General features: G+C 36.2%; 1 protein-coding gene across 1 annotated transcript in view; it reads left to right on the plus strand.

Moving 5' to 3' along the window:
- TNKS (tankyrase) overlaps window positions 1–18,226 on the plus strand; it is a 152,734-nt gene that overhangs the window by 113,067 nt on the left and 21,441 nt on the right. Inside the window, exons 12-19 of the mRNA XM_061134811.1 lie at window positions 4,451–4,622; window positions 5,737–5,816; window positions 7,646–7,791; window positions 9,597–9,762; window positions 11,048–11,267; window positions 11,566–11,675; window positions 15,583–15,771; window positions 17,400–17,637. Coding sequence (XP_060990794.1) covers window positions 4,451–4,622; window positions 5,737–5,816; window positions 7,646–7,791; window positions 9,597–9,762; window positions 11,048–11,267; window positions 11,566–11,675; window positions 15,583–15,771; window positions 17,400–17,637 — 1,321 coding nt within the window. The remainder of the gene's footprint in view (window positions 1–4,450; window positions 4,623–5,736; window positions 5,817–7,645; window positions 7,792–9,596; window positions 9,763–11,047; window positions 11,268–11,565; window positions 11,676–15,582; window positions 15,772–17,399; window positions 17,638–18,226) is intronic.

Raw genomic sequence — 18,226 nt, forward strand, 5'->3', positions numbered from 1 at the left:
TAGAAATATACCACCTGCAGCTGCCATCTCTCCCATGTCTGAGAGATGAGAAAGGGAGCATAAACAAGACTTCAGTTTGTTTAGCACAGCCATGGCATTGACACCTCGAGTCTGATCAGCTATGCTCTGCAACTTATTTCTCTGACAGTTTGGGCATGTGGGCAGTGTGAGTGCCCCTTTAAGAAAGCAAAGAAAATATGTACCATTAGAATATATCTCTTTTCAGAAAACCTGATTGCTTCTTTTAAAATTCCTTGTGGATGTTGAGGTTTACAAATGATAATACTGAAGTGTGGCTAGTAAACATTAATCTAGTTTCATGTTCCTCAGATTATATTAAAATTTAACTTCCTAGAAAAATTCTATACTTTGTGATGGATTCGTAACACATTAAAGGATTAAAAACCTCTGAGTAAAATATTGATCACCGTAGCAGAACTCTCACTAAGAATTAAATTGGTAGTCATTTTGTTTACTTCATTCCTCATAGGAGATCCTTTAACCTGTGTACATCCTACCATGGATAACAGTGGCCTGTAATAATCTGTAAAAACTTAAATTATACTTTTACTGCAGATAAAGTGAGTCAGTTATTTCCACTATTGAACAATTCTGTTAACACAGGCATTTAACTTTTTTTTCCTCCAGATTTCTGGGGAAAGAAGAATACATGGTTTTTGGTTAGAGAATGTTTCAGTAGTCTGTGTTCATTATACAGAACAGTATATCGAAAACTGTATTCTTTATCATCAGAATTTACTAATTTGTCATTCTTTTGAGCCATCCATTTACCAACCATTTTCAAACACCCAGTATACAAGGCATTGCACTTATTACTATGAGGTATATAGCAAGTTTGAATTTGATAAAGCTTCTTGTCTTAAGGCACTTAAAATCTAAAAGTAGTCTCAACTAATACAGTCTACTTGAATATCTATTATCAGATTGGAAAGGACAGATAGATTGTTATTCAGAGGAGAGACCAATTACTTCTGTTAGTGATGGCAGGCTGGGGAGAGAATGGGGAAATTTCATGAATAAAATAGAATTTTCACTAGGAATGTCCAGGAATTAGATCTATAGAAATAGTTGTAAATGTAGTTGGCATTTGCTCAGAATACATTTTAAATAATGACTCAATCAGGAAAGCAAAGGAGTTTGTTAGTCACAAGTTATGATTAGTTAGTTCAGTAGATAGAATAATAGGTAGGTAGTTCAAGGGGAATTAAGGAAAATCTGAGAAGACATATTGGAGCAAGGTCTTAGTAGTCTCAATTGGAGAGTTTTGAATTTGTTCTTACAATACTTGGAGAGCCATTGGAAATTTTTGAATAGGCAGATGGCACGAGCAAATCCTGCTTCAAGAAGATAAACTTCCTAGGGAACTACTTTCTCTTAGAAAACCAATTACAGAAATGTAGACTCAAGATGTATCTATGATAGTTGGCATAATCGTTTATCAGTATTCAACAAAATTAATTTAAGACTTTTATTTAAAAAAAAGGATGGTACAGAGTTAATGTTTCTTTAAAAAAAAAAAAAGTGGGAGTGTTAGTTGCTCTGTTGTGTCCAACTCTTTGCAACCCCATGAACTGTAGCCTGCCAGACTCTTCTTCCACAGCCTTCTTCAGGCAAGAATGCTGAAGTGGGTTGCCATTCCTTTCTCCAGGGTCTCTTCCCAATCCAGAGATTGAACCCGAGCCTCCTGCATTGCAGGCAGATTGTTTTCCATCAGAGCCAACAGGGAAGCCTAGTGTTTCTTAACTTCAAGCTAAAAAGTTTACAGTATGCCTGCTACCGGTTCCCTAGGTTGTAGTTTCTGTCTATCAGGACACAGACTTGTTTCAGAGTCCTATCTTTGTCCCTCTATTGTGCATTTTATTTCTACTATTCTTTGCTTTTAATTTCAAAGTGCCCTGATTTGAACAGAAAAAAAAAACAGCTAAAAGAGACCATTTTCAACTCTCAGATTATTTGAAATCAGATTGGGACATCATCACATGTTCATAGTTAATGTAAAATTGTATGAGTTCACATTCCTAGGTACAGAAATGTCACAGAATAATTCATGATGAATTACCACATGAGTGATGTGGACAAAGATAGCTTAAGCTTAGACAGGAGGTGAACTCAACTTCACAGTTAGCTGTTGAGACTAGGCTGTTCACACTGACTAGAATTTGGAGAGTCCCCTTACCATTTCCTTATCATCTGCTTACTGGTTTCCAAAACAGTTTGGGGCATTTTTTAGTCATAATTTTATGTCCTATACATTTCCGGCTACATATCATTACAGTACTCAATCATTCTCTTTAGGAAAATCTTAAAAGCATAGTCTCTGCTTTTAAATAGCTTACAATATATTAATAACATATAGTATCAGGCACAGAGTCTAATATTGGTACGTGCTTAGTAAATGTAGTTGCGTCCCTTCCTTATACTAGTAAGTGGTGAGTGTTGCTCTGTATTTCACTCCATGAGTGCATGCCTCAGAGTAAGAAATGCGAGAAGTGAATCTGTGGTTTTCTGTGTTGTGCCCAGTTCCACCACGCATATTTATAGAGATAACCACTTCTTACAGACAGTGTGTTGTTAATGTTTAAAAATACTCTCTGTACTTCATCTGGTGTTTAGTTGATTTGCTCAGACACTGGAAGTGAAACTGGCTGATGTTGGATTTACTGAGAAACTATATCTGTCTCTACCACTGCATTAAGATATCTTCAAGGATAATCTTGACCAAAGGCAAATTTTACCTTTTGCAATAACTTTAGAAACTAACACCTTCAGAAAATAGGGCTTCAGTGTAACCTAATAACAGTGGAGCATAGCAAGCCTATCAGATTGTGATGAAAAAATATCGTAGAAGGGGAGGTGATGTAAAAGTAAATGACAGATGGTCTTTAATGATGTGTGGAGGGATTCAAGTTTTTGTGAAGGCATTAAAGAGTCCCTGAGTTTCAGCTGAGGAGTAACTTGGTAAGATCTGTATTTTAGACTAGTAGTTCTCAAACCATCTTCCCATGATTTGATGAACTGGATTGAGGATTTCCATCACTGTAATTAAATTGGTGTTTTATGCAAATTCCAGGAAAATGTTAATGATTAGAATGTTCTCAGTTTTAAGTTTTTCTCCTGTGATGAGAACGTAATAGAAATATTAATAGAAAAATTCAAGTTTAGTTTGACCACTTGTGTTTTCCATCAATACATGCTAATAATGACTGTGCTTTTATGTATAAATAGTCATTTTTCTGCTGGCAAATATGATATAATTAAATTTGTCAGTATTTCATGGTGAATTTTGTGAAACACTGTTAAGAATTTATTTGAACCCTTGCCTGAAGTGTCATGGCCTTACTTACAACAATGAAAGACTGGAGACAGGAAGACCAATTGTCTTAAATCCTCTGTTATTCTTGTGTTTGGTGGGGGTACACAAGTGTTTTGAATAACCAGCCAGTATGTATTTGAGAACTTACCGTGTACCATTAATAGGAGCTTTCTAGACACAGAAAACCTATGCAATACAGTCCATATTTCAGTAACCTTAATTTTACTTGGTAAACAGACATTATCCCAGTGTTCTAATTTCTAAAATAGTGCTGAATTGACATAGGTGTTCAGAAAGGAAGTAATCATCAAGGTTTAAACTAATCAAGGAAGGCTTTTTAGAAAAGGTGAGACTTGCCATGGATCTCGTAATCCAGAAAGGCAGAATGAAGGACTTCTGTGAGAGAAGCATTGTGTACAATGAATGTGGACTTTGGTCTGACTAGAGTAGTCTTTACTGGGGCATTCCAGAAAACAGGTTAGGACTAGTTAGTTTTGATCAAATTATAAACATGATCCCAAAGTTTAACATGTCTTAACAGTCTTAAAAGTAAACATTCTTTCATTATGATTTTTCAAAGTTTTAAAAATGGAACTTCTGAATTTTCAAATCAAGTTTTTGGTTAAATGTGTCTGTAATGCAATTAGGTCATTCTGTTATAATCATTTGCTAAAATTAGAAAAGAAATTAATTATCTTTGCTTACTTACTCTGTTGTCTTTACATTCTGAGAACAAGTTTGGTAGAACCCATTCATCCAAAATATGCATCTCTGCTGTGGCAGGCAGCAAACCTCAGACAAGAGTCCCAGCCCTTGGGGACCTGACAGAGACCTCGAGTTGTCAAGGAGAGTGGCAAGGAATGGAGGATGGACAGGAAGACAGTCATTCAGGGAAGAGATGGGTATATCGTAATTTTCAATAAGATGATCAGAGAAGGGCAGCTAAGAAGATGGTATTTCTTTAGAATCAGTACGCAAGAGCTCCTGAATAGTTTATGAATAGTCTATTGTATTTTCATAAAAGTTGACGATTTTTCTCAAGAATTTATTTACTAGGGTATAAAGGGGAACAAAACAGCTGCTCAGTCCCATGTGCCCCTTTCAATGATTTTTCAGATGAATGCACTGGACACCCTTGGTCAGACCGCTTTGCATAGAGCTGCCCTTGCTGGTCATCTGCAGACATGCCGCCTGCTGCTGAGTTACGGCTCTGATCCCTCTATCATCTCCTTACAAGGCTTTACCGCAGCACAGATGGGGAACGAGGCCGTGCAGCAGATTTTGAGTGGTAAGTTCACACAGACAGACCTTGCTTTCTATTCTTCCTCTTCCAGGTCTGTCCACTGATACGCAGACTTTGTGCCCCTTGTTTTAAGGGGCTCTTTGGAATGTTTTCTTGGCCTGAAAATTTTTCCTGCCTTTCTTTGCTTACAGTTTAGCCTGTGGCCCTGCCCATCAACATTCTCCTTTTTGTAATTCTTAAACTTCAAACATTCCAAATTTTTCTCTTCTACTTGTACTAAGAACCATTTAATAGTGAATTTTAGGTTAGTTTCTGCAAGTTGGAACTATAAATCAGGCAAATATATAGCTATTACATCAGAATTTCTCATAATATCATATGTAGTTTTTAGAGGTAATTGATAAAATGAGGAGGAAAGGATTGAATAAATTAAGCAGATTGCTCCAGCAATGCTTTTAAAATGTCTTCTAAATGAATACAATTAGAATATATGGCTGCTAGTAAAAGTTAAATACTGAATCACAAATGAAAATTTTTTTTATTATTTTGATAATTCTTCTTAAAAATTGATTAGTAAGATAAAAACATTAGATGGGTCGTTAAATGCCTAATTTAGTATGTGCCAGAACTTTTTAGTTTAAGTCTTCATATTTTTTATTGATCAGGAAGGATAGTACAAATAATAGAATTTGGTGGTAAAGTCTTGCCCTTACAAAGGTTTTCTTAAATGAGAATTTTTTTTTTATTTAGAAGACAATAGAACTTTTTAAACTAATATTTCTGCAAAAAAATTGTATGTCTATAGACCATATACTGGCCATACTTTTCAGTTGTACCTGTATTTACTAATCCAATTCCAGGTTGTCTTACATCAGTTATATAGAATGTATAGTAAATTATTGGGGTTCTGTTCTGGGCAATATTTTAAAGGTTTATTTAACAACCCCTGTTAATACCAGGTTTGAGATCCACTTTTAGAAACCAGCACTTTCATCTCACAAGCCTGTAGTTACCAACAGTATACAGTAGTAGTTTATTTGTAAACTCTGACAGCCTTTTTGTTAACATCTTTCTTTCCATTTACCAAATAATTTTCCCTCCTTTGCTACTCTGTGGTTCCTTAAAAACCAGCAGTAATCTTCCCTTGTCTTTTATGCAGAAAGTACACCTATACGCACTTCTGATGTTGACTATCGACTCTTAGAAGCATCTAAAGCCGGAGACTTGGAAACTGTGAAGGTATGTCGGTGCTTTAATGTCTTGGGTAGCTCTCTGAAACCTTTGCTTACCAATTCATTTTAAGCTTGTAAGTGAAACAACTCAAATCCAAACAATAAAAGGGATGAGCAGAGTGGACTCATAAGGAGAGATCTTTATGAAGAATTTCCTAGTATGTGCTTTTCATTAAATCACTTTTTAGTCACTTTACTTCTGGTTATATGAGTGCTCTTTTTATTTCTTTCCACTTTTTAAAATTAAAGTGTTATTTTGTACCACACTTATAAATTTGCAAGCTAGCGCAAGCCCAGGTAATATTGGGCGCAAGCCCAATAAAATTTGAAACAGTGTTCTTGACCTTTTCCAAGAGGTTCTCACCTTTGCTTTAGGAAATCATCCTTATGATCCTGTAGTTGGGACATATTTTTTGATTCTACAATTTATGTATTAATGTAGCCACAGACTCACTTGTCATGAAAAGATACAATCTGACCAAATGATGATGGCTCTTTAGGTTATAGAGTCTCTCCCTTATGCCCAGACTTCCTTCTGTTGTGTAAAAAAACTGTACCACCTGAAAAGTCCTGTGTTCACCCTACCAGCCCCTTCTCAGTATATCTATAGGTAACTTCAAGGTTCTGAGTTTTTGTTACAACAGCTCACTACAGTGGCAGGAGCAACAACCAGACTGTCAAATACCTGGAAAGCCCTTGACATCAGACCTTGTAGCCTAGAAAATGTGACTTTTTCTCTGCTTTTTTTTTTTACCTTTTTTACCTTTCTTCATTACCTCTCTTCACATCACTTCCCTAAATTTGGGATAATTAAATAAGTAAGCAGTGATTGAATAATTAAATAAGTAAGCAATGGCAGAAAGATCGCAAGATTAAAAATCAGGAAAATGGGGTTTGAGTTTTTATTCTACCCCTTACCACTCTAGGATATAGGATGTCACTTAACCTCTCTGAGCCTTGGTTTATTTATCTGTAAAATAGAGATGATAATTAACTTCTCAAGTAGAAAATAATTCTCTCACTGGAAAAAAAAATGAAATTCTTTGTAAATTATTACTCAGATATTTGTATTGTCATCCATCTGTCACCACCAATAATGCAGCCTCTCCAGCCTGACTTTGCTTCCACTGCTTTGTAAGCAGACAGAGTTGAGCTTGTGCTGAGATGATAATGTTCAAAAGGAAAACGAACAGGTGAAGGAGAGGAGATTTGGAGGACACAGCTGAAGGAGATAGAAGGCCAAAAACTAGTATGAGCAGAATCAGCTTGACTTTTAGACCTAAACAAACATCCCCTTGAAGATCGGGTAAAACATTGTTGACTGCTTGGCTCTGCTCTGATGGATCAAAGGGCCAAAGGGATGGCCCAGACAGAATGAATGTAATTTTTCCAGAGCCTTCTTGTTGCCACGTCAAAGCAGGCAAGAATTTTGGGTAGTTCTGCAGTCAGCCAAGGTTAATCTTATTTGAGCAAAGAGTGACTAAGAGTGTGCTGGTACAAGCAGACAGGCTCTCACCCAGAAGAAAGCCTTGTAACAATGAAAGGAAGGCACCATTTGCCTTGGAAATGCCTGCTTTATTATGTTTTCTTCTTTTTGATTAGGATTTTGGCCAGGAAATGTTGAAAAAGGTGAAATTGCTGTGCAAACATAAGAATATTTGTAGACACTGTAAAGCAAAACATCTTGCTGATTTTAAAACGTCACTTGTATTATCTAATCAAAGAAATATTCATTAGAAAATTACAACTTATCCAAGATGCCTGCAGTATTTTGGTGCAAGATCCTTAAATAAATACTAATGTTCTTTTTGTGTTTGTGTGTGTGTGTCAATAAAGCAACTTTGCAGCCCTCAGAATGTGAATTGCAGAGATTTAGAGGGCCGGCATTCCACGCCCTTACACTTTGCGGCAGGCTACAACCGTGTGTCTGTCGTGGAGTACCTCCTCCACCATGGTGCCGATGTCCATGCCAAAGACAAAGGGTATGTGTCAGAATGTCACTGTGTGGAATTCATTTTCTTGATACTTTTTTTAAAAAAATGAAAAAAATTTTTTTCATGGTAGATTTTTTCCTCTTGTTAAAAAAGTAATGTGTGTGTGTTCTTTTGTTGTTGTTTTAAAGCTTAAAGCATAATGCTTAGAACTTTGTTGTTGTATAGTAGCTAAGTCATGTCCAACTCTTTGTAACCCCGTGGACCGTAGCCCACCAGGCACCTCTGTCCATGGGATTTCCCAGGCAAAAATACTGGCGTGGGTTGCCATTTCCTTCTCCAAGGCATCTTCTCTGGCCCATGGATCAAACCCACATCTCCTGCATTCACAGGCGGATATGTTTTTACTACTGAGCTACCTGGGAATCCCCCAAAATTAAAACCTTATGAAAATGTATAGAAAGTGAAAAGTCCTTCTCATTCCACTTCCTAGAGATTACAACATCAAAATTTTGATGTAATTGTCTGGAGTTTTGAAGCACATGTACCAGTGTGTGTGCTGTTGTGGTGGGGCTTGTTTTTAACATAAATGAAGATGTCTTCCCACACAGTCTGCTTTACAGTTTGCCTTTTTTATAATAGTGTATCTTGAATGTCTTTCTATATCAGTACTAAATGGTTCATTTCATCCTTTTAATGCCTATATATAGTATTTTATTGTATTATGTAAAATATGTTTATATAGTTTATAGTTTATTGTTCATCCCTCCTTTTGTTATTAAAAATGTATAGTCTCCTCCAAAAAGAAGCCATCCATCCCAGAGTCATCCATATTAATAGAAACATAATTTCATTTTTACTAATTCAGATATTCTCTATTTTTGTATTAGCTTATGAAACTATTGCAGTTTATCTAGACAGGGTTTAAAGCAGCCACGGAAGACATTTAGAAAAGCACACTGGAAGTTTTAACTGAAATGAGCTTCCATATCCTGAGTTAATTTCATATCATCTCAAAATACAAATAAGCACCTTCCTGTGCAGTTACATTGCTAAGAAATAAATCGCACAACTTAGACTTCAGTTGGACTTCCTTGGTTGCCCAGACAGTAAAGAATCTGCCTGCAGTGCAAGAGACACGGTTTGACCCCTGGGTCGAGAAGATCCCCTGGAGAAGGGAATGGCAACTCACTCTAGTATTCTTGCCTGGAGAATTCCATGGACAGAAAAGGACTACAGTCCTTGGGATGACAAAGAGTCAGACCTGACTGAGCAACTACCACTTTCACTTTCACTGGATTTCAGTTAACCATTTTGCATTTATTTCTCTTTTAAAAGAATCATGTCAGACATGAATATTTAATATTAATCACTATCTCTTTCAAAGTATTATAGTTCATTAGAGAGGAACCAACATTTGTTTCTATTGCCCCATTTTAGCACTTAGTATTATTGGTCTCAAAACATTAAAAACAAAAACAAAGAAACCTGATCTCTAAGCAGAAAGGTACTAACTTGATACCTTGTGTCTGCTGTGTACTAAGTGCAACTTAAACTCATCTTTTGAGGCACCCTCCTTTTTTATGGGGACATCTTTTTGTCCTTTTAGAAGGCCAGCTGCCTTGTAATCAGAACTTGAGAGTCGTCACAGAATAGTTTGCACATCTGACTAGAGTTCTTGGTTGATGTCATTATTTTCATTACTGAATACTGACTCTATCTTCAAGATCAGAGAATTATTTTTCTTAAGGGAGTTTCCAGTAATAGTCAAATGCCATAGAGAATTATTTTATTATATGTATCATTTTAACGCACAGGTTTATTGTATGTCTTTAAAATAATTTTCTTTGGTTTAGTGGCTTGGTGCCCCTTCATAATGCTTGTTCATACGGACACTACGAAGTAGCTGAGCTCTTGGTAAGACATGGGGCTTCCGTCAATGTGGCGGACTTATGGAAATTTACCCCTCTACATGAAGCAGCAGCTAAAGGAAAATATGAAATCTGCAAGCTCCTTTTAAAAGTATGTACTTTTAAAAATTATAAAACATAAGGTAATTATATTATTTGGTTAGGATGTAAAATGACATCAAGGTAAATTATTCTGTAATGCAGTGCAGTAAGTGCTGTAGAGACTGCTTCCGTTTTCTGTTCTAGGGGGATGTTTTAAGTGTGATATCATGATACTTTTGTAGCTTTGAGTAGTGGCTGAAGTGTCTTTCTGAACTGATTTGATTATGTTGAGTTCATCACAATTCAACAAGGTAGGTTTTGGAAAGAGTTGAATTAGCTTGCATTACTTATCTGTGACTGACAGAATTAATATCAGAAGACATTTATATAAGAAGAAATATGTTTTTCCATCAAGTTTGATTTTTTTTCTTGCTAGCTATTTTTATTATTGTTAACAAACTCGTCTCTAACTATTAAGCATTAATTAAACATTAAAAGATATAAAATTAAAACGTGAAAAATGACTGGACATGTATTTATATCATTTCCTCTCTCTTTTTTTTTTAAACTAGAGAGAAACTTGTCTTAGTTAAATATAAAATTCTTCTACCACTTTTATGGGATCAGATATGTTCATATGAGTTTTAAGAATAACACTGTATTTGATACTCATTTTTATTGCCACTGGTTAAGTAAGAAATAACTTCTAGGTCACTGTGAATTCACTGTCTAGGTTGGTTATTCCAAATTTCCCCAGTGGGCCAATAACATCTGTGTCAGGCCTATAAATAAAGATTCTTGACTTTTATTTACTTTATTTCATAAGTATAAATGATTAAACTTTTAAAATCAAGTTAATTGTTAATATATTTCTACCTAATTTCACCATAGGTGCTCAGACTTAAAACAGAAATATTTTTAAATTACCAAACTTTCTTTTTACTGATTCCGTTTGGAGTTGGGTATTAATACTTTTTCCACCTGTGTCTTCCTCTTCTCATTTCATCAACACTGAATATCTTTATATATTAATAATTAAGATTTGATTAACATTAATATCCAGGCCATCATTAAAAGAAAAAGTGATTTCCAAAGACAGCATAGAGTCTGAGACAGTATATGCTACAAAAGAAAAAGACACTTGTTCTCACCATCACAGGTGATCCTGAGGCATGGGGCTTTGATATGTTGCTAAGTAGGAAATTTGCAAGAAAACCAAATATTGCTCTATTTTTCACAATGCACATAGAATAGGTATTTTTCTTTGGAGGAGCAAAAGTGCAAGTTAAAATTAAAGAAACAAAACATAACAAAGATGCTACAAAAAACACAAAGACCCTTTGGTTATTTTGTAGCATGGAGCAGATCCCACTAAAAAGAACAGAGACGGAAATACACCTTTAGATTTGGTAAAAGAAGGAGACACGGATATTCAGGACTTGCTGAGAGGAGATGCTGCTTTGTTGGATGCTGCCAAGAAGGGCTGCCTGGCAAGAGTGCAAAAGCTCTGTACCCCAGAGAATATCAACTGCAGAGACACCCAGGGCAGAAACTCAACCCCTCTGCACCTGGCAGGTAAGCATCACCAGCACTTGCGCTAGCACTTCCAAACTTCATGCCCTTTCTTGGATACAGTGCATCAGAAGAGGAAAGAAATGCTGATCAGGAAGAGTGCTGCTACTCAGTAAAATGCTTCACTGACATCATTTTACATAATTTTTATTATAAATCTTATAAATTTTTTATTCTTAATCATTCTTAACTAGTTTTTAAAGCAAAATATTAAAAAGCCAGTATTTTCTGGTCATTATCATTTATATACATGTTTTTTTCTTTTAAACTGACGTGTTTGCCTTTTTTTCCATTCTAACAGCCGGCTACAATAACCTGGAAGTAGCGGAGTATCTTCTAGAGCATGGAGCAGATGTTAATGCCCAAGACAAAGGTGGTTTAATACCTCTTCACAATGCGGCATCCTATGGGGTGAGCATGCTAAAGTCCAGAAAAGTTCTTTGATACTTACTACTTTGTTAAATACATAATACCATACATGAAGTAACCAACAGATACCTAACCCACAGCATAATTTAGTACAATTTTAATCTTACTCTTTAAAGTGTTTCTAGCCTTCTCAGTTAGGTTTAACTGTCTTTTGCCCAAAGACCGTATTTTTTTCAGCTTTTTGGACTCTTCACATTATGTAGTACAATAATAGGTATTTAATGACTGCTCAGCTAATATTTATTGATACAGATAATAAATCTTAACTGTACCTTATGTAGATTTTATAAACTCTAAAAGCCAGCAGGTTACTCTATAAGCATGGAAATTATGCTTGCTTATGTTTATCATCAGCATCTTAGAAATATTCAAGTAAATGGTTGAGTGATTGCTATATATGGTTTCATACAGTTCAGATGACTAGCTGAAACCCCGCCGTGAAAGTTGAAATTTATTGTTTCAAAGCCCTGTAACTTTAATCATCAGCTAAAGGAGAGAAAGGGATGTATTCCAACCTTGATATTTGTTGGACCGCCTGCCTGGAAGTCACCAGGGCCCACTCTAAGTCTGATGATTCACGCAGGAAGAATATGAATGCTCCTGTGCTTTCTGCTGAGCCACTTAATCCCTATTTGACTGTAAAAATGCCCCAATGCCAGGATGTATATACCAGGGGTTCTCATAAATGGAGTCATTACCGGTGAGGACGGTTTCTGGATTTAAAGAAACCTGACAGACTATAAGTAAAAAGTAAGTCACATGACTTCCGTATTCTTTTACTCTCTCCTTCCTTGCCCTTTATGATGAGCATATGCACATCTCCTCATGCCCCCTCTTAGTGACCAGTATTTCAGGGAGATGACATGTCCTGAGTGGAAACACTCTTCAGGAAAGCAACAAACCAGTTTCAGGTTGGACAGCTAGGAAAGAAAATATTACTTCCGAGTGTATGTTTGACCAACTCAAAATCAGTATTAAATAGACACAAATTAATTGACTTCAGTAGTGGACGATGACTGGTATCCTGGGGATAAAATAGTTTTGTGAGAGAGCTGAAATGACATAAAGTTACTTAAGCTGTTATTTATTGTTCATTATTCTTTGATACATATTTTACCTTTTTCCTCTGAGAGGTCAGTCAGTTCTCTGTGTATCTTTGGGCCTTTTTATATAGAAAGAACTTACCACTTCAGTTTTCCCAAATGGAGAAACAAACACATAGTTTAAGAAGTTTGAATAAAAGTGGAAGGTTTAATGAGAATATATATTAATGGTAATGTGCACTATCCTGCTTTGTTTTTATATTATAATGCCTTATATTATTTTTAATATACATTTATACACTGCCATTAATATTTTTGCTTTTCAATAGATATAAGGCATTGATATTTATTTACCACACAGCATGTAGTTTTGTATTTTTTCGTAAGAGTAAATCAATTTACTGAGTTTTCTTTCTCAACTTTTTCATTTTTTAGTGCTTTCTCTAAAATGTATAATATGACGTTAGGGGAATTGCATGACATTATTGTAAAATTAAACTGCTCTAACTGAAGCCCAAGCACGTTTCTCTTCTCCTTGCTTCTCAACTTGCTAAAATTAAATTAGGGCCTTTGCAGTGTTTTTATGTCACATTTGTCATTTAAAGCATTTTGTGTTGCAGCTGAATTTTGAAACCATATTAAATTGACTCCTGGAAACATTCCAGCAGAGTTCAGTTCCTTTTCTAGACCTTCCAGTTCAATACTTTGCTCAGTCCTGTTCTATAGGACCAAGCTGTAGCTATTTATTGCATTCATCAGCCTTAAATTTCAGTTATAATTTTTGCCCCAGTGATGTGGCTATTTAAAAGACTTAAGAGTTGTGTTTTTAAGACTAAAAAACATTATATTTTTTAGTGTTTTAGTGTATGGTACTATACAAGTACTATATTACATGTATAGTAATATGCTTCCTGTTTTTGCATTTTTCACATGTTTGTCAGCAAATTTAACAAGCATGTGGTTGGTTTCTCCAAGCATGAACTACAGATTTTATGTAAAGAAAGTTTAATAATATATACTATGTATAATTAATTTTATCCTCACACACATAATTTTCCTTGGACTGCCTTAGTTTTGGAGACCTATACAAATTCACCTACCTGATTATATTATTCCATCAATACAAATGTGTGTGTTAGTTGCTCAGTCATGTCTGACTCTTTGCAGCCCCATGGACTGTAGCACACCAGGCTCTTCTGTCCATGGGGGTTCTCCAGGCAAGAATACTGGAGTAGGTTGCCATGCCCTCCTCCAGGGGATCTTCCCAACTCAGCGATCAAACCCAGGTCCTCCCGCATTGCAGGCAAATTCTTTACTGTATGAGCCAGTAGAATAAAATTAATCATCAGGAACATAGTTTAAATACCCTGTAACCATACTTAGAAGAAGCTTGAAATTACTCCATGCTTTTGGATTAATTGAATAAAAATAGCTATTCTTTTCAACATATATCCTTTGAATAAGGGAAATAAATTACTGGGGTTGAGGTGATTTTGATAGTACTACAGATGTTACCTCTTTCTACCTTTTGTGTTAGAATCAATTTCATAATTATGCCATATCATTCATAACCCCCAGAAGGTCCGCATCGTGGTCTGTTTTCAGAAGCCCTGGTCTGATTATGCTCTGTTGCTGTTGTTTTTATATTGTCAGAGCAAGTGTGGAAGCTTTCTTAGATGTTTCTGATTTGTATTTGCCTAATAAATTTTCTTCTGTTTTCTGAAGTCACTTTTCCTAAAATTAGAAAATATTTGTATTGTATGAAAAAGAATTTAATACTTCCTCAGAAGAAGTACCTATTCCTTTTGAAATGAGTGTCTTTAAGAGAGCAAAGAAAATATTTTAAGGAATTTTTAAGGAAAATTTGAAGAAGCCTGCCCTAAATCCCAATACTCCTGTCTTTACTTTCCTCATCTCTATCCATTCTCATGAAAGTCAGCCTCAGATAGGTATTCAGCAAATGTCTGACTGGTGGGCCAGTGCATTAGAGAGAATAAGTGAATAAATAAATGACCCTCCCATCTGTGCTCTGACCTTTTGTGTCAAACCATTTACAGAACACCATTACTTAGATATTTTACTTTAGAAACCACATACCTCGAGTGAACCTTCCTTAAAGTTTCCTTCCTACTTAAACTTCTGCTATTCGATTTCTGCTAATGCTTCCCTCTACCTTTTTGTAAATCTTCTAGACTACATTAAAAAAACAAAAGACAGTCATCTTTGAATTCTTTTTCCTCTTTCTTCCTCTGTAGTTAATTTGTCTTCCTAAAACCCAATTTTTTTCTTCAAAATTTCTCACATTTAGCTCTTCCTTGTGTCCTTCTCTAGCCGTCACAGTTCAGTCTCTGCTCACCACCTGCCCAGGTTACTAAAGTGTGTGCTGCTGACTCTGCCCACGAGTCACTTTGGGCATGACAGACTAATTTTTGTAGAATGTTGCTTTGTTACGTTACATTACTTCCCCAAAGGCTGAAGAAAGAAGATTGAGAATCTTTGAGATGAGTGTTTTCATAAACAGATCAGATTGCAGTGGGTTAGAGATTTTAAGATAGGTCTGAATATGCGATAGGGCTGAATAAAAAAATTTTTAAAGCTCCCATGAAGAATTGCAGAGTAGCAGAATAATTACAAAATTGATATTTTGGAGGAAGTAAGAAAAGATGAAGTCCAAAATACAGATGGAAGGGTGCAATGAATATTCTTTTTTTATGAAAGAAACTTCTGTGAAGGATGAGAATAGAGATGTAGGGACAATGAAATGTTAAATAAAAACAAGTGTACCTGAAGGGGCTTTACCAGATAATATCCTTGTTACCCCTTGGTATCCTTTTGTTTTCCTTCAGCATGTGGACATCGCGGCATTATTGATAAAATACAACACATGCGTAAATGCAACAGACAAGTGGGCGTTTACTCCTCTTCACGAAGCAGCCCAAAAAGGCAGGACGCAGCTTTGTGCCCTACTCCTAGCGCATGGTGCAGATCCAACTATGAAGAACCAGGAAGGCCAGACCCCTTTAGATCTGGCAACAGTAAGTCCTCACTTCAGAATATTTAGAATTGCTTTCTATAATTCCAGGGATGACAGTAAATTCCAGGGTTTATTAGCAGGTTTGCTTTAGTGGTGCATATTATCCCTTAGGAGAAGAACAAGTTTCCTTCCTTCTGGAAACTTGAGAATTTTTTAAGTTCTCGTTGTTCTTGTTGCTTCAATTTAAAACTATTAAAACAAGCAGTAAGTTACATTTTTTGACCATACTTGGAGGGAAAACATGAATCATAGGAAAACTTGTGTATAGATTGTATTCTCAAAGAATTAACATTTAGTAAGCTATCTTATCACCTTCTACATTTCACACAGTATGCTAGAGCATTTGGTGTTTATGGTAATTTACCTGAGGGGATGAGATGATCAAAGAAAAATGATCTTCTAAGCAGTATATCATTCTTCTGAAAATGGAAAAGTAAACTGATATAGAAATATTTTCAAAATTAAATTTTCAAGATTAAATGTGTTATTTAACTACAGAATTAAACACAGTACAGAAACATCTTTCCTAAACTTTCTGGAAATCAGGGAGTTACTGTATGGTCACATAATTTAGAATTTTTTAACCAAAAATACTTCTCTAAGCCACATTCTGGTTTATACATCTATTACTGAGGATTAAACAATTTCAAAACATGTAGCTTAACCAAAACCAAGTGAGTGACTTACTACGATGACTTATAATTTCTCAGAGTTGTGTACATTGCCTGGGCTCAGCTGGGCAGTCCAGCTATTTGTACAACGCCTTTAGCTGGGAGCTTAGCTGGGGCTGCAGCATCCAGGATGGCTTTAAATCCTGCAGTACCTCTCTGTGCGTAGTATCTCAAACTCAGTGATCTAGTCCAAACTTCTTTATAGCATGGGAGGACGATTTCTAAGAGAAAAAAGTAGAAACCACCAGTCCTTTTAAAGCCTGACTCAAAAGCTTCAGAGCACCACTTCCTTTGCATTCTAATTGTCACAGCAACTCACAAGCAACCCAAATTGAAAGGAAGGGATATAGGTGCCACCTCTTGATGGGAGGAGGGGTACAAGAAAGTGCTCTTTTTTAGAAGAAAGATGTTTTTAACTCTTCATATCTTTGTTAGTTTATATGTCCTTTGAATACATGGGTAATCAGTATGAACAACTGTGTGCATACTTTTCATTTAGTGTTAAAAAATGTGTTTCTGGGAATCAATATAGTTCACATTCTTGGATTCTTTTCACAGTTAACTTTTTTCTGTGTGTGTTGTGGTGAAAACACTCAAGATATACTCTCAGCAAATTTCAAGAATATAGTACAGCATTATTAACTGTCATCACAGGCTGCACGTTAGATCCTCAAAAAATGAAATATTTTGAAAAATATTTTGAAGTACCTTGGAAAAAATTTGATACTATTTTTTTTAGTATCGAATTGTTTCTACAGTTCTACCTACTGAAACTACTGGGACTCTTTGGAGCTGTCAATCGGAGAAGGAAAGAAGAAGGAATTGTCAAAAACTAGTAGGGAATAATGGAGCATCCATGAAAGAAAAAGATTGACTCTACATTTGGTCCTTAGTGAGAAACTTATTTTAAGATGTAATATTTTGTGTGTGTGTTTTATTTTATCTATTTGTTTTTTAGGCGGATGACATCAGAGCTTTGCTGATAGATGCCATGCCCCCAGAGGCCTTACCTACCTGTTTCAAACCTCAGGCTACTGTCGTGAGTGCCTCTCTGATCTCACCAGCATCCACCCCCTCCTGCCTGTCTGCCGCTAGCAGCATAGACAACCTCACCGGCCCCTTAGCAGAACTGGCAGTAGGAGGAGCGTCCAACACCGGGGATGGCGCGGCGGGCGCAGAAAGGAAGGAAGGGGAAGGCAAGTACACCACTGAATGCCCATTTGGTTTTGGTGTTCTAAATAAACAGATTCCCTTTTTTCTATTGGTAGTTATTGAACACTTCACTTAAAGGCATCCTGTGTATGAGTTCTCACGTACACAACAGTTCATAAGAAACATGTCTTCATAAACTCCCACTGTTCGAGGCACCAGAACCAGACAGCTACGGCCCCTGCCCTCACGGATCTTACCCTCTTTCCCCCATGCTCTGCTGTCCAGGTACCTGAAACTTTGCAACACACACTTTATTTCATCAGTTGTTGCTCTGTCCGGATACCTGAAACTTTGCAACACACACTTTATTTCATCAGTTGTTGACTTTACTGAAAAGTGTCCTCATTTGATTTCTCCTATGCTCAACTCACGGCAGGAAAGTCTAAACAAGTGTATTCCTTTCTTTGTATGGCCCTCCTGCCTGTCTGCCATGAGTTTCCCTGCCGTGAATAATATATTTGGAGAACTAAGGGCCAGGGCTTATGCCTTCCTCCAGCTTCCCCAAGAGGGGAAATCTTAGCAATTATATGAAATAAGATGTTTTCTTTTAAAAAAAAAAATGCATTCATAGAA

Source organism: Dama dama, chromosome 32 (genome assembly GCF_033118175.1).
Source record: "Dama dama isolate Ldn47 chromosome 32, ASM3311817v1, whole genome shotgun sequence".
Taxonomy (NCBI): Eukaryota; Metazoa; Chordata; class Mammalia; order Artiodactyla; family Cervidae; genus Dama; species Dama dama.